The following is a 20000-nucleotide window of genomic DNA, read 5'->3' on the forward strand; positions in this document are numbered from 1 at the left end:
GGTCCTGCCCCTCACTCGGTCCTCCACATGAGAAGGCCCAGGGAATGTGGGTCACTTTATCCTAATTCTCTCCTGACTCCTTGGTACCCGAGGATGCCTCTACGGGGCCTCCTCTCCTGCCTGATGGCTCTGTTGGTCTCGCTTCCTGCAGGGATTCTGGACATGGCCTGGGTCCTGCTTCTGCTGCTGCCAGCAGCCTGCCTGCAAACTGGTGAGTGGTGGGAACCTCACTACTGAGGACTTAACCACAGGAGGGGTGAGTGGGGCTGGGAAGAGTTGGTGTCGTGTGGACAGGTGACTGCTAGAGGAGCCAGCCTGTCCTCTGTGCCCCAGGAGAAAGCTCATCCTCAGAGTTGGTCCAGCCCAACCTTTCCCCGTCTCTCCTGTTCCATATGAGACAGTGCGACATAGGGACAGACCTCTCCTGTGTCCCACACTGCCTATGGATGGTGGCTCGGGAAGCTCTGGGTTGTCCATTTTATCCCCTGAAATGGCTTCAGATTCTCCCCATCATTCTCAGGAAACCCAGCAGGAACCTACAGAGAAAGATACTTTGCGGTCATCCAACCAGCATACCTCTCTGGTGTCCAGGGCGGCTCCATCGAGATCCCCTTCTCCTTGTACTTCCCCTGGGAGATGGCAAAGGATCCACAGATGAGGATTCTCTGGAGATGGAAGCACTTCCTTGGGGAACTGATCTACAACTCTTCCTCGGGTTTCATCCATGAGCATTTCAAGGACCGGCTCATCCTGAACTGGACACAGCCTCAGACATACGGAGCCCTCGCAATCCTGGACTTGAAGGAGGAGGACCAGACAGTGTACTTCTGCCAAGTTCATCTGAACACAAAAAGCGGCATGCAGAGGTGGCAGTCTATTGGTGGAACCCAACTCATCATCACCCATGGTGAGCCACCCTGGCTGTGGCTTTGATGCCTCTGGCTTCCTTGTCCCTTACATGTCCCCTCAGGTTCCACAGCTCTGAGATTGGTTTTATATTCCTTTCCCTTGGCTCTGCCCAGGTCTCTGCCAACAGGATCTTTCCACTGTAATTATGTCCAAGCCTTGGCTGTCTCCTTGATGTGTCTGTCATTCTCTGCTCAGAGGGAACCCCACCCTTCTCTTGGCTTCGTTTTGTGTCCTACCCCCTAGTTCACCTCCATTCTGACCCAAACTAACACTGTGGTTCTGCCCACTTCCCCTTCTCCTGACCTCAAAGTGGACTGACTTCTCCAGCATGTAGCTGACTCACTTGATCCTGTGTCAGGGCTCCCATAGTCCTCATATAGAGCATCTCTGCACAGCGCCAACCTAAGGCCAGAATGAGCAGTAGGTGCCCATTGGATGTTCTTGGTGTGAACTTCTACATGCCACCACAGTCCCCATTGCCCTTACTAAATCCCCAGAACACATCCCTCACCTCTCCCTACCCACTCCACGTCTCCTCCCCATCTCCCAACTCCCCTTTCTCCTCCATTGCTCTAAACTCTACCTTAAAAGCACCGAGGATTTTTAAACTAATGTCTCCAATATCATGACATGGTTGCTGTCTTCTGATCTTGGCCCCTCCTCAGAAGCAGAAGTGACTGCAGACCCTTGCACACTGAGCCCCGAGGCCCAGCCTTGTCATGGTGGAACTCTATACACGGCCACCCTGGAGGTGAAATATATGGTTTTCACAACACAGGTTCTCACACTTCAACCAGGTCTGTCTCAAATTTACTACGTAGAACAGTCTGACCTTGAACTCACAGAAATCTGCCTGCCTCTGTCTCCCGAGCGCTGAGACTAGAGTCATGTGCCACCACATCCAGCAGTGGCTGTTGACTGGATTAAAGACAACCCATGAGAGGACGCCCACAGCCAAGTTCTCTGTGCAGTCTCTACGGCTGCCATGTTGTCCTGATGTAATGTCTAACGGCAGCTGCCAGGGCTCAGGGAGCAGAAAGGAACTGTCTTGTGGCTCTAGAACTGGGTTCTCAACCTTCCTAATGCAGAGACCCTTTATTTAATACAGTCCCTCATGTTGTGGTGACCCCAAGCATACAATTATTTTGTTGCTACTTCATGACTGTAATTTTGCTACTCTTATGAATTATAGTGTAATTTTATGATAATCAGAATATCCAATATGGGATCTTTGTGGGCTTATGGACCCACAAGTTGAGAGCTGCGGGTATAGAATTTCCAAATGGGTAAGTGTTGTGGAAATTAACCATAGTGATGTTTGCAGAGCAAATGAATGTCCTCTGCCCTGTGCTGTTCTGTACTCTTATGGTTAAAATTCTATATATATTGTGTGATACAGTTTATGTATTCTGTGTGTGTGATCATGTGGTTTTATACATTTAGGTGTGTGTGTGTGTGTGTGTGTGTGTGTGTGTGTGTGTGTGTGAATGTTCACATTTGTTCAGTGCACGTGAAGGTTAGAGGACAACTTCAGATGCCATCCACCCTATTTGTTGAGACAGAATCTCTCACGGGCCTCAAGTTTGTCATGTAGGCTAGGTTGTGGGACCGGTGAGCCCCAGGGACACTCCTGTCTCTGCCTCCTCTTTACAGGGATTACAACTCACTCAGCTCTGTTTCCTGTGGATAGATCTGTATGTGTATATATATGGTGTGCCTTTAACTCAGAACTCTGCCTGCCTCTGCCCCTGAGGCTAAGATTCAAGGCCATGCTCAGTTCACCCAGCTATTTTTTTTTGACAGTAATTTTATTAAATTATAAAAGTTTCCATTTACGCCCCTCTTCCCAACACCCTCCCACTCCCCCCCTCCCTCTCCTCCTCCATCTTTGCCCCTAAGGGCAGTCAGGGTTTCCAGCCCTGTGGGAAGTTCAAGTTCGTCCCCCCTCCCTCCAGGTCCAGGAAGGTGAGTATCCAAACCGACTGGATCCCAAAAATCCAGTATATGCAGAGGAAACTAGTCCCAGTGTCATTGTCCATGGCTTCTCAGAAAGACTCCGGGCCAGCCACATTCAGAGAATCCGGCCACATTCAGAGAATCTGGTTGGATCACGTGCTCGTTCAGTCGCAGTCCAACTGGCCTTGGTAAACTCTCATTAGATCCGACCCCTTGTATCAGTGGGTGATAGCATCCCTCGCAGTCCTTCGTCATTTTCTTCCTCCTTCTGGTCTTCATTTGGATCCTGGGGGGCTCAGGCCGGTGCTCCAATGTGGATCTCCGTCTGTATCGCCATCCATCGCCAGATGAAGGATCTATAGTGATAAGCAAAATATTCATCAGCATGGTTATGGGCCAAGGCCGGTTCAGGCACCCTCTCCTCTGTCCAGAGAACAATCTGAGGATGTCTCCTTGGACCTGGGATCCCATATATAATCAAGTTTCCTATAAACCCTAAAATGACTCCCTTAGTTGAAATATATTCTTCCCTGATCCCTTATTCATCCTTCCTCCCTTCCCCCCATCCCGGTCAACCGAGCTTTCTCCATTCCTCTCCTACTCCCTTCTCTCTAACCCTCTCCCCTTCCAACAACCCTCCCACCCACCCCCCCATGCACCCAAGGTTACCTGGGACTCTTGACTATTTCCTACCTCCTGGCGGATAGCTAAATAATCTTCATCAGGATCGTCTTCTTATTTAGCTTCTCTAGGATCACGAAAAATAGGCTCAAAGACCTTTAAATTATGGTTAGAATCCACTTATGAGTGAATACATACCGTGTTCCTCTTTTTGGGTCTGGCTTACCTCACTCAGTAAAGCGTTTTCTATGTCCATCCATTTGCATGCAAAATTCAAGATGTCATTATTTTTTACCACTGAGTAAAACTCTAATGTGTATATGTTCCACACCTTTTTTAACCATTCTTCTATTGAGGGGCACCTCGGCTGTTTCCAGGTTCTGGCTATTGCAAATAGTGCTGCTATGAACATAGTTGAACAAATGCTTTTGTTGTATGCTAGGGAATATCTAGGGTAAATTCCCAAGAGTGAAATTGCTGGGTCCTGAGGGAGGTTGACTCCCAGTTTCCTGAGAAACCGCCACACTGATTTCCACAGTGGCTGCACAAGTTTGCATTCCCACCAACAATGGATGAGTGTTCCCCTCACCCCACATCCTCTCCAGCATAGGCTATCATTGGTGTTTTTGACTTTAGCTATTCTGACAGGTGTAAGATGGTATCTCAAAGTGGTTTTGATTTGCATTTCCCTGATCGCTAAGGAGTTTGAGCATGACCTTAAGTGTCTTCTGGCCATTCGAAGTTCATCTGTTGTGAATTCTCTGTTCAGTTCAGTACCCATTTTTTAATTGGGTTATTTAGAGATTTAGTGCCTAGTTTCTTGAGTTCTTTGTATATTTTGGAGATCAGACCTTTGTCTGATGAGGGGTTGGTGAAGATCTTCTCCCAGTCAGAAGGCAGCCTTTTTGTCTTACTGACAGTGTCCTTTGCTTTACAGAAGCTTCTCAGTTTCAGTAGATCCCATTTATTCATTGTTTCTCTTATTGTCTGTGCTGCTGGGGTCCTACTTAGGAAGAGGCCTCCTGTTCCTATATCTTGTAGACTACTTCCCACTTTCTCTTCTATCAGGTTCAAAGTGGACGGATTAATGTTGATGTCTTTAATCCATTTGGACCTGAGTTTTGTGCATGGTGATAGGTATGGATCTACTTTCATCCTTCTACAGGTTGACATCCAGTTATGCCAGCACCATTTGTTAAAGATGCTTTCCTTCTTCCATTGTATACCTTTTGCTCCCTTGTCAAAAATTAGGTGCTCATAGGTTTCTGGGTTAATATCCGGGTCTTCTATTCGATTCCATAGGTCGACGTCTCTGTTCTTTTGCCAATACCAAGCTGTTTTCAATACTGTAGCTCTGTAATAGAGTTTGAAGTCAGGGATGGTAATGCCTCCTGAAGTTCCTTTATTGTATAAGATTGTTTTGGCTATCCTGGGTTTTTTGTTTTTCCAAATAAACTTGATTATTGTTTTCTCAAGGTCTGTGAAGAAGTTTGATGTGATTTTGATGGGGATTGTATTGAATCTATAGATTGCTTTTGGTAGAATTGCCATTTTTACTATGTTGATCCTCCCAATCCAAGAACAAGGGAGATCTTTCCATTTTCTGGTATCCTCCTCAATTTCTTTCTTCAAAGACTTAAAATTCTTGTCAAATAGGTCTTTCACTTCCTTGGTTAGAGTAACCCCAAGATATTTTATGCTATTTGTGGCTATCGTGAAAGGTGATGTTTCTCTGATTTCCCTCTCTGCTTCTTTATCCTTTGTGTATAGGAGGGCCACTGATTTTTTGGAGTTGATCTTGTATCCTGCCACGTTACTAAAGGTGTTTATCAGCAGTAGGAGTTCTTTGGTAGAGTTTTTGGGGTCACTTATGTACACTATCATATCGTCAGCAAATAACGAAAGTTTAACTTCATCCTTTCCAATTCGAATCCCCGTGATCCCCTTATGTTGTCTTACTGCTATTGCTAGAACTTCAAGCACTATATTGAAGAGGTATGGAGAGAGTGGACAGCCTTGTCGTGTTCCTGATTTTAGTGGAAAGGCTTTGAGTTTCTCTCCATTCAGTTTGATGTTAGCTGTCGGCTTGCTGTATATTGCTTTTATTATATTTAGGTATGATCCTTGTATCCCCAGTCTCTCCAACACCTTTATCATAAATGGGTGTTGAATTTTGTCAAATGCTTTTTCAGCATCCAATGAAATGATCATATGATTTTTTTTCTTTCAGTTTATTTATATGATGGATTACATTGATAGATTTGCGTATGTTGAACCAGCCCTGCATCTCTGGGATGAAGCCTACTTGATCATAATGGATAATTTTTCCAATGTGTTCCTGGATTCGGTTTGCCAGTATTTTATTGAGAATTTTCGCGTCGATGTTCATGAGTGAGATTGGCCTGTAATTCTCTTTCTTGGTTGTGTCTTTGTGTGGTTTTGGTATTAAGGTAACTGTAGCTTCATAAAAGGAGTTTGGCAATGACTCTTCTGTTTCTATATTATGGAATACATTAAGGAGTATAGGAATTAGCTCTTCCTGGAAGTTCTGGTAGAATTCTGCATTGAAACCATCTGGTCCTGGACTTTTTTTGGTAGGGAGATTTCTGATAACAGCTTCTAGTTCTTCACGACTAACAGGTCTATTTAGATTACTCACCTGTTCTTGGTTCAACTTTGGTATATGGTACTTATCTAAAAAAATGTCCATTTCTTTTACATTTTCCAACTTTGTGGCATATAAACTTTCGTAGTAAGATCTAATGATTCTCTGAATTTACTCTGAGTCTGTGGTTATATCCCCCTTTTCATTTCTGATCCTATTAATTTGCATGTGCTCTCTCTGCCGTTTGATTAGTTTGGCTAGGGGTTTGTCAATCTTGTTGATTTTCTCCAAGAACCAGCTTTTTGATTCATTGATTCTTTGGATTGTTTTCTCTATTTCTATTTTGTTGATTTCAGCCCTCAGTTTGATTATTTCCAGTCTTCTACTCCTCCTGGGTGAATCAGCTTCTTTTTTTTCTAGAGCTTTCAAGTGTGCTGTTAGGTCTCCAATGTGTGCTTTCTCCGTTTTCTTTATTTGGGCACCTATTGCTATGAACTTTCCTCTTAGCACTGCTTTCATAGTGTCCCATAGGTTTGAGTATGTTGTGTCTTTGTTTTCATTAAATTCAAGGAAGACTTTAATTTCTTTCTTAATTTCGTCTTTGACCCAGGGGTGATTTAGTAGTTGACTGTTCAACTTCCATGAGTTTGTTGACTTCCTGGGGGTAGCATTGTTGTTGAATTCTAATTTTAATCCATGGTGATCTGACAAGACACAGGTGGTTACTAATATTTTTTTGTATCTGTGAGAGTTTGCTTTGTTGCCGAGTATGTGGTCAATCTTCGAGAAGGTTCCATGAACTGCAGAGAAGAAGGTATATTCTTTCCTATTTGGGTGGAGTGTTCTATAGATGTCTGTTAAGTCCATTTGATTCAATACCTCCAATAAATCTCTTAATTCTCTGTTTGGTTTCTGTCTGATTGACCTGTCCATTGGTGAGAGAGGAGTGTTGAAGTCTCCTACTATTAGCGTGTGTGGTTTGATGACTGCCTTGAGTTCTAGAAGAGTTTCTTTTACATATGTGGGTGCCTTTACATTAGGGGCATAGATATTCAGGATTGAGACTTCTTCCTGATGAGTTGTTCCTGTTATGAGTATGAAATGTCCATCTCCATCTCTTCTGATTGATTTTAGTTTGAAGTAGATTTTGTTAGATATTAGAATGGCCACACCCGCTTGTTTCTTAGGTCCATTTGCTTGTAAGACCTTTTCCCAACCCTTTACTCTGAGTAGGTGTCTGTCTTTGTGGTTGAGGTGTGTTTCTTGTAAACAGCAGAATGTTGGATCCTGTTTTCGTATCCAATCTCTAAGTCTGTGCCTCTTTATAGGTGAATTGAGTCCATTGATATTAAGAGATATTAATGACCAGTGGTTGTTGACTCCATTCATTTTTTTTGGTGGTAATTGAGTGTATGTGTTTTCCTTCTTTGAATTGTGCTAGTGAAGGGTCACTAGATGTCTGAATTATTGTAGTCAGTGTTGGCAGTGTTGGATTCCTTGGGATGTAATTTTCCTTCTAGTATTCTCTGTAAGGCTGGATTAGTAGTTACATATTGTTTAAATTTGTTTTTATCCTGGAATATTTTGTTTTCTCCGTTGATAGTGAACGAAAGCTTGGCTGGGTAAAGTAGTCTGGGCTTGCATCCATGGTCCCTTAATTTCTGCAGTACCTCTATCCAGGACCTTCTGGCTTTCATGGTTTCTATAGAGAAGTCTGGTGTAAGTCTGATAGGTTTACCTTTATAGGTTACTTGACCTTTATCCTTTGCAGCTCTTAATATCCTTTCTTTAATCTGACTGCTTTGTGTTTTGATTATTATATGGCGAGGGGACGTTTTTTTCTGATCCAGTCTATTCGGTGTTCTGTATGCTTCTTGCACCTTCATAGGAATATCCCTCTTTAGGATGGGAAAGTTTTCTTCTATAATTTTGTTGAATATATCTTCTGGACCTTTGATCTGCAATTCTTCTCCTTCTTCTACTCCTATTATTCTTAGATTTGGTTTTTTTATTATGTCCCATATTTCCTGAATGTTTTGTGATGAGAATTTGTTGGATTTGCTGTTTTCTTTGGTCAGGGCGTTTATTTTCTCTATGGTGTCTTCATAATCTGAGATTCGTTCTTCTATCTCTTGTATTCTATTGGTTAAGCTTGATTCTGTAGTCTCCGTTCGTTTACCTAGATTTTCCATATCCAGTCGGCCCTCGGTTTGTGTTTTCTTCACTGCCTCCATTTCAGTTTTCAATTCTTGAACTGATGCCATTACCTGTTTGATTGCTTTTTCTTGGTTTCCCAGGGTATCATTTACGAATTTACTCATTTCTTCAAACTTTTTGTTATATTTGTCTTCCATTTCTTTACTCATTTCTTCCATTTTTTGTTATATTTCTCTTCTATTTCTTTAAGTGAGTTATTCATACCCTGATTAAGAGACTCTATTGCTTTCATAATGACACTGTTTTCCACTTCTTCCGGAATAGGGCGTTCGAGTCCTTCTGTCGAAAGATCGCTGGGATCTGGTGTTTTCATGTTGTTTTTCAGATTGTTGGAGGAATTCTTGCCTTGGCGCCTGCCCATCTCTTCCTTCAGATGCTCTCCAATGGCTCTTCCCTCCGCTGGGTCTTCTTCTACTGGATTAGTGTCCCTTGCTATCCAGGAATCACTTTGCCTGCAGTCTTAGCTAGCTGCAGGCAGGCTTTAGAACAAAGGGACTTCCTTCCCTTTGCACTCACCACCTATCCAGACCCGTGGTGCCCACCCTGGCTGAGATGGAGGAATTTAAGCCCGGAAAAAGGGAGAGAGGAGGGGAGGGGTTCGAGGCCAAAAGCTGGGATGGCGTAGCAGGAGAGAGGGATTAGCTGGGGGAAGCTGCCCCTTTAGAGTAGCCAGGGAGATAAGGATGGCAGGAATATTGTGTGTCCCCTCACCGGTCCACACACTTACCCCTGCACAGGATCAGAGCCCCTTGCTGTTCAGAAGAGTCCCTGCCTGCGGTCTTAGCTGCTACAGGCCGGCTATCAGAACCCACCCAGCTATTTACATGGATACTAGGGATCAATCTTAGGTTTTAAGTTCTGGGAGCAAGCACTCTGTAGACTGAGATAGCTGTGTGTTTCCTACATTTACAACAAAACTGCCAGGTCTCCATGGCTTGGTCATCTGTGACAAGAGGAAGATCTGAGGACACTCAGCCAGAACAGGTGGAGGGTGTGCACTGAGCTTGCTCTCCCAGAGTCTCAGCATTCAGTATGTGTTCCCCTCTGTGAACTTCTAACAGCTGCTCCCCATCCCACCTCTCACAGAGGAGACAAGATGTGACACTCACCCCATCCCTCCTCATCCAGGGAGGATCTGCTCACTCTTCATCTCTCCCCAGCAGTCAGTACCACCATGCAGAGCCCCTCCATCATCACCTCTGCAGTCACCACAGCTGGACTGGAGAACACAGAGGGCCATAGGAATCCTTCTCTTGTGAATCTGGGAGCCACGGTCGGGGTGGTGGTGGCCACGGCTGTGCTCATAACCCCCGTCTATGTGATGCTGATCTTCCTCTGGTGGAAGAAAAGGTGAGTGGTCCAGGACAGGACCTCATCCGATTTTCCCATGTGAGTTTTTACTGCTGTGTGACATTGAGAAAGGTAATTGTTTTAGTCAGGTCTTCAGAGTCATGGAAATTAAGGAATAAATATATGTATATATTAGTATATAATGACATTTATTTATGAATATATATAATGAAATGTATATATAGGAATTTATTGGAATGACGTCAAGGCTGCCATCCATCATTGACTAGTTGTAAATGGAAAGACCAAGAACCCAGTAGCTGCTCCGTCCCACGAGGCTGGGTGTCTTAGCAGCTCTACTGGGATCTCGAAGATGGAAATGAATGTGTAACAGAGGTGAGGGCAAGCAGGTGAAAAATATCCTTCCTTCTTCCATTGACCTTACACAGGTTTCTAACAGAAAGTGTGGCCCAGATGAAAGGTGTGCCTGCCAGCCTCGAGGTCTGGATCAAAAGCCTGTTGTCTTCCTCCCTCAAGATCCACATCACAAGTGTGCCCTCCGTTTCTAGATTATACCTCATTCCGGACACAGTCCAGTTGACAACCAAGAACAGCCAGCACGGTAAACATGTGCAGGGCAGAGTCACAAGGACAGAGGATGAACTCAACTATGTTGGAATCTCTGCCTACTTCCTTAGAGTCCCGGCTGGAAATTAGAGGATCGAGTACAGATGAACACAGCCTGCTCCTAAGGAATTCAAGGGGCACGCGGGAGCCCCAGGGGCTAACTGCTCATTTGGAGAGAGCTGTGGCTGCTAAACAAGGTCTGAGGTAGAGCAGCCTTCAGGGACAGCATCTCACAGGAAGTGAGACCATGAAGACAGAGATCGATCTGCCTGAGCTGGGGATATGGTATTAATACAGAAATTAAACAACACTGTGCAATAGATCCACGGGGGAAAAGATAATGTCTGAGAAGAAACTACACTAAAAGGGGTGAAGGATTTGTACTATAAAAATGGCATGCTGCTGAGAGAAATTGCAGAGCAGCCGGGAGATGGCTCAGTTAGTGAAGTATGAACATGGGTACCATCCCCAGGATTCACAGATAAAGTTGACTACATTGGCAGATACAGGACAGAAAGAGACGATAGGATCCATGAGGGTCACTATGCTGCCAGGCTTGCACAATCAGGGAACCCCAATCATGGGCAGACCTGTTCCCAAAGCTATAGCGGACATCTCCTGCCGGATGATACCCAAGGATGTCCTCTACAACCCACGTGTGTACACATATGCAAATGTACACACACACACACACACATATATAATTTTAGAAATTATATATATATATATAAATTTAGAAATAAATTTATAAAAAGGAAGAAAGTACTGAAATATGTAAGGACATTTGTATAATAACCCCTTACAATACAAAACAATCTAAAAGTTCAGTGCAGTCTCTATTCAAATCCCAATTGCTTTTTTGCAAAGATAAATGATTGGTCTTCTAAAATCTAAAGGATTCCAAGAGATAAACATGGGGACACAGTAGGGGTCACCTACTGTGGGAAGGTAATCCCAGCATTGAGAAATGCACCAGGAGGGGGAAATTAAGAGTTCAACTGATCTGAAGTTACATAGAAAGGTGAAAGTGAACCTGGATTCCACAAGACCGTGGACACACATAAAACAAAGGCAAAGTGTGGACTGAATTCAGAGCAGACTTAAATCCATAATGTGTAGACTGCAGGACAGAAGCAGAGATGAGCAGATAGTGGAGTGTAATGGAAATCCCAGAAATACAGATTTGAACATGCAGGCCCGGGTTTTCAAAAGGGTCAGCCCTGCAATGGATAAGAAGAGCAGCTGAGAAGTTGGGAGCAGCAGTCTGGGGGGCAGCAGAAGTCTGACTGGGATTCGAACCCTGAGACTGAATCTGCAGGGGGCAGCAGCTGCACTCACAGGGAAGTCAGGGAACCAGGTTCCAGGGAGACAAAAGGGAGGCCTGGTGAGTGCAGAGCAGGGAGAGCAGGGAAGGGACATGAGTTCAAGGCAGGGGAAGGAAGGAAAGGGAGAAGGACATGGACAAGGGGCAGTGGACAGGAGAGCTGTCCTCTGATTTGCTGTGCTGTGCAGGACAGCTGAGGACTGGACTCAGGTCCTGGGGACTCTCAAACCTGTCCCTGAATATTTTCTTCAGAGCTGTTTGCTTCTCTGGACCCCTAATGTTGTCTGAACACAGAGAACAGCTGAAAGGCAGACAGAGGATCAGCATGGCTGCCACACTGACACTGGTTCTTCTCCTACAGGCCAGCAGACTAAAGCTGAATCCCCAGCCAGGTGAGCGGCTGTCATTCCAAGGAGCAGGTGAGGGGAAGTTGTTGTGAGGGGCTTGCAAACAAGGTAGAGAGGAGACTGAGGTAGAAAAGCCTTGCACATGGACAGGAGGACCTGACTTTGATTGAGAGCATCCACACTGTAAGCCAGGGAGGTGACAGGAATTTGTTAACCCAGCCCTGGACAACAAGAGACAGCCAGAGTCATGGAGCTGTCCGTCCAGCTAGTCTAAAGTAATTGCTGAGTTCTAGGTCAATGAGGACCATTTCATAAAAAATAATGTGTGTGACTCCAGGGGATGAATCATGCTGATAACGTTTTCCAAATTTACTTTAAAGGAGGTATTTCAAAGTAATATATTAATGGACAAAAGAAAAGTGGGGAACAGAGAGATAACTCAGTGGGAAAAGGTGTCTGCAAACTAGTCCAGTGACCTGCATTCATTTTGGGGGAACCCAAATTGTGCAAGTAGAAAACTGACTATGGAAATCTGTCCTCTCCTTAGGCACAGCACTGTCTGTTAGTCCCCAGCTAACAGAACTTCAGGGGCCAGCATCACTCACCAGGGTGGTGAGTTTCCATCAAAGTAGGAATTGGTGACCACACATTCTGTATCTCAAGCCTTTCCCTGACCATGGACTGGGAATCAGAAAGCATGGCTGCAGTCTTTTGCCTTGAAACAACCACCCTTGGACAGGTACAAGAAGAGAATCCCCACTACTGCCATGTTTGCTCTGATTTTCTTTCCTCAGAACCTAGGTCAATCTGTCTGTCTCTGATCCTGGGATCCCAAATCTGCTGTTTCCTATCTGTTCATGGAATAAATAACATATTTAATAAATATCTTCCTCCCAGCAGTGCATTTCATGCCTCTTTTAACACTCCCCCGCCCACATACACACATGAGACCTTAGAGAGTAGCAGATTGTGTCCAGGAGCAGGGACACTGAGAGGTGCAGGGACCATGGTCCACACTGAGAACCACTACATGAGAACCCTGTTCCTCTCTCCTGTTCTCCCTGGACACTAACATCTCAGTCACAGCCCCCTGGCCCCTCCATGCATCTCCTCAGGTGACAGACCATGGCTTGACTGGGTCCCATACTGGACTTCCTTTCCTCACAGGCCCATTTATATCCACCCACTTTCCTTATTTCCTGCCATGTGGATGTTCTGACCTCTGGGGTCTCCCATAGGACAAGACTTCCTTCCCAAGTTCAGTCTGCCTAACATTTGATAGTCAGTGGGTCAGCTTCTACCAAAGAGCCTTCTGGGACATAACGACAGCATCCACACTGACCAATAAGGATGAAATCCAACAAGGGAATGACCTCTGAGGGAGTAGGCTTAAGCATGTGGCCTCTGCGTGTCCAAGCACGACTCTGGGACCTAAAGGAAGTAGACCTGAACCAGAGGCCTCTGTGGGACTGGATCCAAGCCAGGGACCTCCACGGAAGCAGGCCCAAGTCAGGGATCTCTGCGTAAGTGGACCCTGACCAGGAACATCTACAAGAACAGGCCTGAATCTGTGACCTCTGCTGAAGCAGGCCTGAGACAGCAATCTCCACAGGAGCAGGTACAAGGGAGCGACCACTGAGGGAGTAGGCTGGAGCTTGTGCCCTCTGCGGGTCCAGGTGCATGTCCAGGACCTCTGAGGGAATAGAACTGAATGTGAGGCCTCTGCAGGTCCAGACCCAATCCAGGGATCTCCATGAGAGCAAGCCCAAGCCAGGGATATCTGCAGCAATGGCCTGAGACAACAACCTCTGCCTGAGCAGGCCTGAGGGAGTGCACTCTACAGGAGCAGGTACAAGGGAGCCATTGCTGAGGGAGCAGGCCCAAACCAGAGACCTTAGCAGGACAGGGCATGAATTAGTGACCTCTGAGGGAGCAGGCCAGAGCCAGCAAACTTCACTGGAACAGGCCTGAAGCAGCAACCTCTGCCAGAACAAGCCTAAGGCAGCAGCCACAGCAGAAACAGCCCTAAGCAAGCAATCTCCAAGGGAACAGGCCCAAACGACCAACCCAACATCAGATAGACAGCTGATCTCCACTATATAAAAGAAACTCAAGAAATTGGCCAGTAAAAAATATTGGAGTACAGACCTAAACAGAGAACTCTCAACAAGAGGAATCTAAAATGGCTGACAGACACTTGAGAAAATGTTCAACATCCTTAACCATCAGAGAAATGCAAATCAAAACAATTCTGAGATTCCATTTTACACCTGTAAGAATGGCCAAGATCAAAAACAGTGATGACAACTTATGCTGGAGAGGATGTGGGGTAAAGGGAACACTCCTGCATTGCTGGTGGGAGTGCAAACTGGTACAGCCTCTTTGGATGTCAGTGTGGAAAATTTTCAGAAAATTACTAAACAGCCTTCCTCAAGACCCAGCAATACTACTTTTGGGTCTATATCCAAAGGATGCTCAATCGTACACCGAGGATATGTGCTCAGCTATGTTCACAGCAGCATTGTTTGTGATAGCCAGAACCTGGAAGGAACCTAAATGCCCCTTGACCAAAGAATGGATAAGGAAAATGTGGTACATTTACACAATGGAGTACTACACAGCAGAAAAAATAATGACATCTTGAGATTTGCAGGCAAATGGATAGATCTAAAAACCATCATATTGAGTGAAGTAACTCAGTACCAGAAAGACAAACATCATATGTAGTCACTCATAAGGGACTTTTAGACACAAAGCAAAGAATTCAAGGAGTAGGAGAGTAGATGGTGTGACAGATGGGTGGACAGGTGGACAGTTTTCATCTATGAGTTATTTGCTGGGGCAGGGCCCATCTGCCCTTCACTGTGTTATTTGAGGGAAGTTTCTGGAATTGGATGGTTCAGACAGAAACAGGAAGGAAGGTTGAGCCTGTCCTCTGCCACCACTGTCATGGGAAAACAGGGCTGGGTATAAAATCAGAGTCTGAATGGTGGGGATATGATCGTGAACTGTAGTCTGAAGAGTCACAGAGACTGGCCTGAGCATCAAAAGGTTCTAACACTGCAGTCTGAAACTCTCCATGGTCACATATATGCAAAATCCTCATGTGTGCACACCACAGCCCCAGGCTGCTCTTCCACACTTAGTGCCCCTACCCTGTGAAAGCATCATGGCTGCAGGACCCAGTCATTGCTATTGGGGGAAACTGGATTCTCACTACAGGAAAATGATTACAGTCTGTTGGGCAGAAATCTTCCTACAGCTGAGTCCTTAAGGAGATTCAACTGAGTCAAGTACTTGAAATTAGAACAAAGTCCATGACTTGGGATTGAGGGGCCAGCAGGTGGCAGCAGTGAGGCTGAACACAAAGGACAGCTGGGATCCTGAAGGACCAACCAGAGCCTGTTGTATAAAAATGCTGGAGACCAGCAGCTGACATAATGCAGGCTCATGGGGTCCAGGCCTTCCTAGAGAGTCTTAGGAACTGGGTGACCCTCTCCCACAGACCCTAGATAGTAGGGCAAGGCCAGATGAAACCTGGAGGTGAATAATCAGGATCAGGAGGGCCCCCTCTCAGATTTCACTGAGACTAAAGACAATACTCAACTGGTGAAGCGTTTACTTGCTTGGCATGCACAGTACACTGGGTTCTATCTCCAGCAAGAGACAAATGTGGACAATGGGTCACACCTGTCACCCTGTACAAGGGAAGGGCAGAGCAGAGGTTCTGTAGGAGTTCAAAGTCATCCTTGGCTACAAAACAAGTTCAAGGCTCATCCTGGGCTACATGAGACCTCATCCAATAAGGGAGACCTTTCTGACAGGTACAACAAGCCCAGTCCCCTCTCCTGACTGATGGTCCATTTGGGGCTAAATCATCCCAAAGGTTCTGTACTCTGCATCTCCAAGGACAGGATGGATGGATACAGAAGTGCATCCATGTGCAGCTGGCAGTGAGGCCCTGAGAATGAGGTCCATGACCATGAGAGCTCAGGTCAAGAGATCAGAGGACCATGGGGATTGTGAGGAAGGCAGAGAAAGAAGACATGACAGAGGGCGCTGCATAGCCACCTGAGGGGAACATGGAGAAGGCAATCAATGCCAGGAAAACTAAGGAAATGGAGAGTCAGCTCTGTCCATGTCACTCTGGAAGAATGATGCCATTTCCTCTGTGTTCCTGCCCTTCAGGGAACTGATGGCACCTTGTCATGGGAAAGGGTAGGATGATCTCCTACAGAACCAGCCCTTTGGCCACCACAGCCACTGTACCCACATCTCACAACTTGACTCTATTCACAGACCAGCTGTGTCCACACTCAGAGATGTCCCAGGCAATATGTCAGGACTGACACATTGCTGCTCTGAACACTTTTTGCCCACTGCATTTAAAGATAGTTCTAGAACAGCCACATCTAGAAGGAATCATTGAAGTGTTCTGTGGGAACAGCCTCCCTGGAGCCCAGCAGCAGATCCGTGTCCTGAGCGGGGATTTCACAGACTGCACTGAGCAGGCAGCCAGAAGTCAATGTGGAGAATGAGACTACAAGAACTCGATGGGATTGAAGTCCAGTCACCTGCCATGTGTCAGTCATGTGACATATGCCAGGGCTTCTTGATCCTTGATTTCCTCTTCTGAGTCTGTGTCAAGGTTGGTGGGAGGCAGAAAGGCTCCTTCAGACGCTAGACCAGCTTGGGAGTCACTGTCGAGGTGAGGGGGACGGTCACCCAGGAAACCAAGGGAAGTTACAAGCTCAATCAACAGTAGTGAGCAAGCCATGACAAGAGTGTCCACTGAACTTTGATTTTCCCAGGGCCCTGTGAAGAGTCCCTGAAAGGCAAGAAGAAGGAAAAGAGCAGACAATGGTGGAGGCCCCACACTAAGATTGGGAACTGAATGTGTTTCCTCATCACTTCCTTCCTCATTGTGTCTGGTGAGCAGAAGCTGACCACTTCCTTAGTTGAGATTATTAGAGAGAGAGAAACACATACAGCCAGCATGAGGGGAGACATAGTGAGAAACAGACTGAGGGGAAGGCAGCAGTGGAGGAAATCGGGAGCTGAGGAAACAGTGATTACAGGCTGCATAGGGAATGGGCAAGACTGGATGAGACAGGGGGTCAAGGTGGAAGTGAGGAGAACACAGAATGCAGAAGTCAAGGCTGTATCTTCCAGCAAAAAATGGGTGCTGGGCAAAAGGGCATGGCCATCCTGTCAATGACCACAAGGGAGGATCTTTTGCAGTATGGGAAAAAAGAAGCCAGAATGATAAAGGAAGTTGCTGGCCACAAGGGAGTGGAGATGGGGAGGTCCTACCCACACTGTCCTCCACATGGGTAGGCCGGGAGAATATGCATCCATTTACCCTCATTCTCTCCTGACACCTGAGCAACCCAGGGTCCCTCCAAAGGGTTTGTTCCCCTGCCTGATGGCTCCACTGGTCTCATTTTGGAGAGGTAATTGGACCATGGCTTGGATCCTGCTTCTGCTACTGCCAGCAACATGTCTACCACCTGGTGAGTGGTGGGGACCTTGTTATCATGGACTCTGTCTTAATCACAAGAGGGGTCATTTGGGCTGGGAAGAGTGGGTTGTCATGTGGACAACTGACTGCTAGAGGAGCCAGCCTGTCTCTGTGCCCCAAGAGAGAACTTATCGCTCTGAGTCGGTCCAACCCAACAACTTTGCTAGTCTGCCCTGTCACATGGGAAGTGGAACCTAGGGATAGTCCTGCCCTACGTCCCACACCTGCCTGTGGATGAAGGTTCAGGAAGCTCTGGGCTGTGCTTTCCATACCCTGCCGACTTCAGATTCTCCTTGATTTTCCCAGGGAACTCAGCAGGATACAACAGAGTAAAAGAATTTGGGGTCAACCAACCAGCACGCCTCTCTGGTGTCCAGGGCGGCTCCATCGAGATCTCCTTCTCCTTCTACTTCCCCTGGGAGTTGACAGAGGATCCACAGATGACGATTCTCTGGAGATGGAAGGACTTCCATGGGGAATTTATCTACAACTCTACCTCGGGTTTCATACATGAGCATTTCAAGGACCGGCTCACCCTGAACTGGACACAGCCTCAGACATCCGGAGTCCTCAAAATCCTGGACTTGAAGGAGGAGGACCAGAACACATACTTCTGCCGAGTTCATCTGAAAGCAAGAAATCAAAAGGAGATGTGGCAGTCGATTAGTGGGACCCGACTCACCATCACCCGTGGTAAGCACATCACAGGTCAGCCCTGGTGGCCCTGACTTTTTTATAACATAGATGTCACTAGAGATCCTACACTTCTGATCCTTCCCACAGATTCCTCTCGAGTATTCTGTCCCCTCCCCAAAGCTCTGCCAACTTCCTCCTTCCTCTTCCCCACAACCATCCACAAGCCTCAGCTCCTCTCTCAGAGCTGCCCCCTCCCAGAGCCCTCAGATCCCACCCCACTCCCGGGCCTCAGCTCTTCCCAGATGCCCAGTCTCCTGCTCCTTTCTCCAAACTGCACTACTGCCCTGCCCACTCCTGCCCTTGTTGCCAGAAATCCATGTGGGTGTGGCCTCTCCAGGATGGAGCAGCCTTCACTTGGTGCTGTGCCAGGGTCTGCTTTAGTTCCCGGTTTACACCATATCTCGGGCCTTCCACAGAGGATGCCCTAGTGTCCCCATGTACACCCCTCCTCCTCTGAGTCTTCCTACTTCACCAGTCTCTAAGACACATCCCTCACCTCTCCTGCCCCGGTTTCTTTATCCCCTCCCTCAGTTTCCTCGTCTCCCTCACGTTCTCACCATGATCAGGTCTTCTGGTTGCTTTACCTCCTCTGTGGCAGGTGTGACTTCAGCTTTCACACAGAGTTCACTCAGGCCCAGCCTAGTCACTGTGTGGGCGTTACCCTGACCACCTGTCACCACTGCTGGCCACTCCTGAGGTCATTATATAGAGAGAAACACGGAGACCAGCAGAATTAAACCCCTGCCCAAGATCATGCTGGTGACAAACAGACCCGAAAAAGGGACCCTTTACCTCCAAGCATCTCTCAACCAGTAGACACATGGCCTCTGGTGGAGTTCATTCTATTGTTTGCCTCCCTTCTATCTTGATATTGTGAAGCATGGATATATAGTAAGTGTACATGTGTGTGCACGTGTGTGTTGTCTCTCTCTCTCTCTCTCTCTCTCTCTCTCTCTCTCTCTCTGTGTGTGTGTGTGTGTGTGTGTGTGTGTGTACATATACCCCATTTTTGTGCTTGGGAAGGCCAGAATGAGGCACTGGGAATCCTCCTTTAAAAAGACCGGTCGACTTTATTCCCTTGAATTGGGGTGTCTCACTGAACGTGGAGCTCACTGTTTTGGGCTAGTCTGAAGGGCTATGAGGTTACATTCCCTTCCCCATTTCCTTCAGGTGGATTGATTTCTTCAGAATGCGGCTGACTCACTTGGTCCTGCGTCAGGGCTCCAGTTAGTCCCTGTATGGAGCATCTCCACACAGCCCCAACCTAAGCCCAGAACAAGCAGTCGGTGCCCACCGGATGTCCCTGGTGTCCTACAACCCAACTGTAATCTGCCATCTGTCACCACAGTCCCCTGTGTCCCATCCTAGCTCCCCAGGACACTTCCCTCACCTCTCCCTACCCACTCTCTGCTTCAGGAAATCAAGAGATAAGGCACCTCAAGGATGATTCTAGCCGTTTTTGCTGCAGGGGTTCCATGTCTTCAGATTGAACCACTGTAGCATAGGGAGGACCCTTTTATTGCTCTCCAACTTACACCTTTTAGCAAGTTGATTTCTGCACCCCAACACCTCTCATCTAAGCTGCCCAAATCCTCAGATGAAGAATACCTGAGGTGTTCTGAGCACTGCTTCAACCAAATTTGCATAGGCTTTGCACCTTCAGAAAATTCTCAGGCAAGAATCATATAGAGGGGACAGGGGAAAGCTGTAGCAGTCACAAAAGGCAGATTAAGGCGAAGTGCTAACACTCTGGAGTCAAACCAGTTGTAGCACTATAGAAATTCTCCAGACAACTCCCTTAGAAGGTCTCCATTTCCCAACTCCCCTCTCCCCTTCCTTGTCCTCCTGCCCTCACCTCTCCCACACAAGCCCCAAGGGTCTTGGGAA

At 46.6% G+C, this 20000-nt stretch overlaps 2 protein-coding genes and 1 long non-coding RNA gene across 12 annotated transcripts in view; 2 read left to right on the forward strand and 1 right to left on the reverse strand.

Moving 5' to 3' along the window:
- LOC146895481 (paired immunoglobulin-like type 2 receptor beta) lies at positions 1–12795 on the forward strand. 7 transcript variants are annotated; one of them, XM_085682979.2, is made up of 6 exons: positions 1–211; positions 521–907; positions 9469–9658; positions 10048–10220; positions 11911–11968; positions 12444–12795. In XM_085682979.2, the coding sequence occupies exons 1-5, from the start codon at positions 28–30 to the stop codon at positions 11943–11945; spliced, it is 969 nt and encodes a 322-aa protein (XP_085539105.2). In that variant the 5' UTR covers positions 1–27; the 3' UTR covers positions 11946–11968; positions 12444–12795. The 7 variants fall into 7 exon arrangements, with proteins under 7 accessions (XP_085539105.2, XP_085539121.2, XP_085539103.2 ...); XM_085682995.2 differs by having other exon boundaries at positions 11911–11941; XM_085682977.2 differs by having other exon boundaries at positions 9472–9658; positions 11911–11941.
- The window catches only part of LOC148123127 (uncharacterized), a 17895-nt gene continuing 10683 nt past the window's right edge, over positions 12789–20000 (reverse strand). The window contains exons 5-7 of the long non-coding RNA XR_015737279.1: positions 18671–18805; positions 17780–18043; positions 12789–16724 (exon numbers count right to left, since the gene is read on the reverse strand). This is a non-coding gene — a long non-coding RNA (uncharacterized LOC148123127). The remainder of the gene's footprint in view (positions 16725–17779; positions 18044–18670; positions 18806–20000) is intronic.
- The window catches only part of LOC146895480 (paired immunoglobulin-like type 2 receptor beta), a 7759-nt gene continuing 4949 nt past the window's right edge, over positions 17191–20000 (forward strand). For all 4 annotated transcript variants that reach the window (XM_087903457.1, XM_087903459.1, XM_087903460.1 and 1 more), the window contains exons 1-2: positions 17191–17409; positions 17724–18110. In XM_087903457.1, the coding sequence (XP_087759583.1) occupies positions 17226–17409; positions 17724–18110 (571 nt within the window). In that variant the 5' untranslated portion in view covers positions 17191–17225. The remainder of the gene's footprint in view (positions 17410–17723; positions 18111–20000) is intronic.

This window comes from Myodes glareolus, chromosome 2 (assembly GCF_982192425.1).
Source record: "Myodes glareolus chromosome 2, mMyoGla1.1, whole genome shotgun sequence".
NCBI lineage: Eukaryota > Metazoa > Chordata > Mammalia > Rodentia > Cricetidae > Myodes > Myodes glareolus.

Coding starts and splice junctions, on each gene's coding strand:
- LOC146895481 (XM_085682995.2), top strand. CDS start 28: ATGAGAAGGCCCAGGGAATGTGGGTCACTTTATCCTAATTCTCTCCTG. Junction 9,659..10,047: donor TTCCTCTGGTGGAAGAAAAG/GTGAGTGGTCCA, acceptor GACCTTACACAG/GTTTCTAACAGAAAGTGTGG. Junction 10,221..11,910: donor AACCAAGAACAGCCAGCACG/GTAAACATGTGC, acceptor CTTCTCCTACAG/GCCAGCAGACTAAAGCTGAA.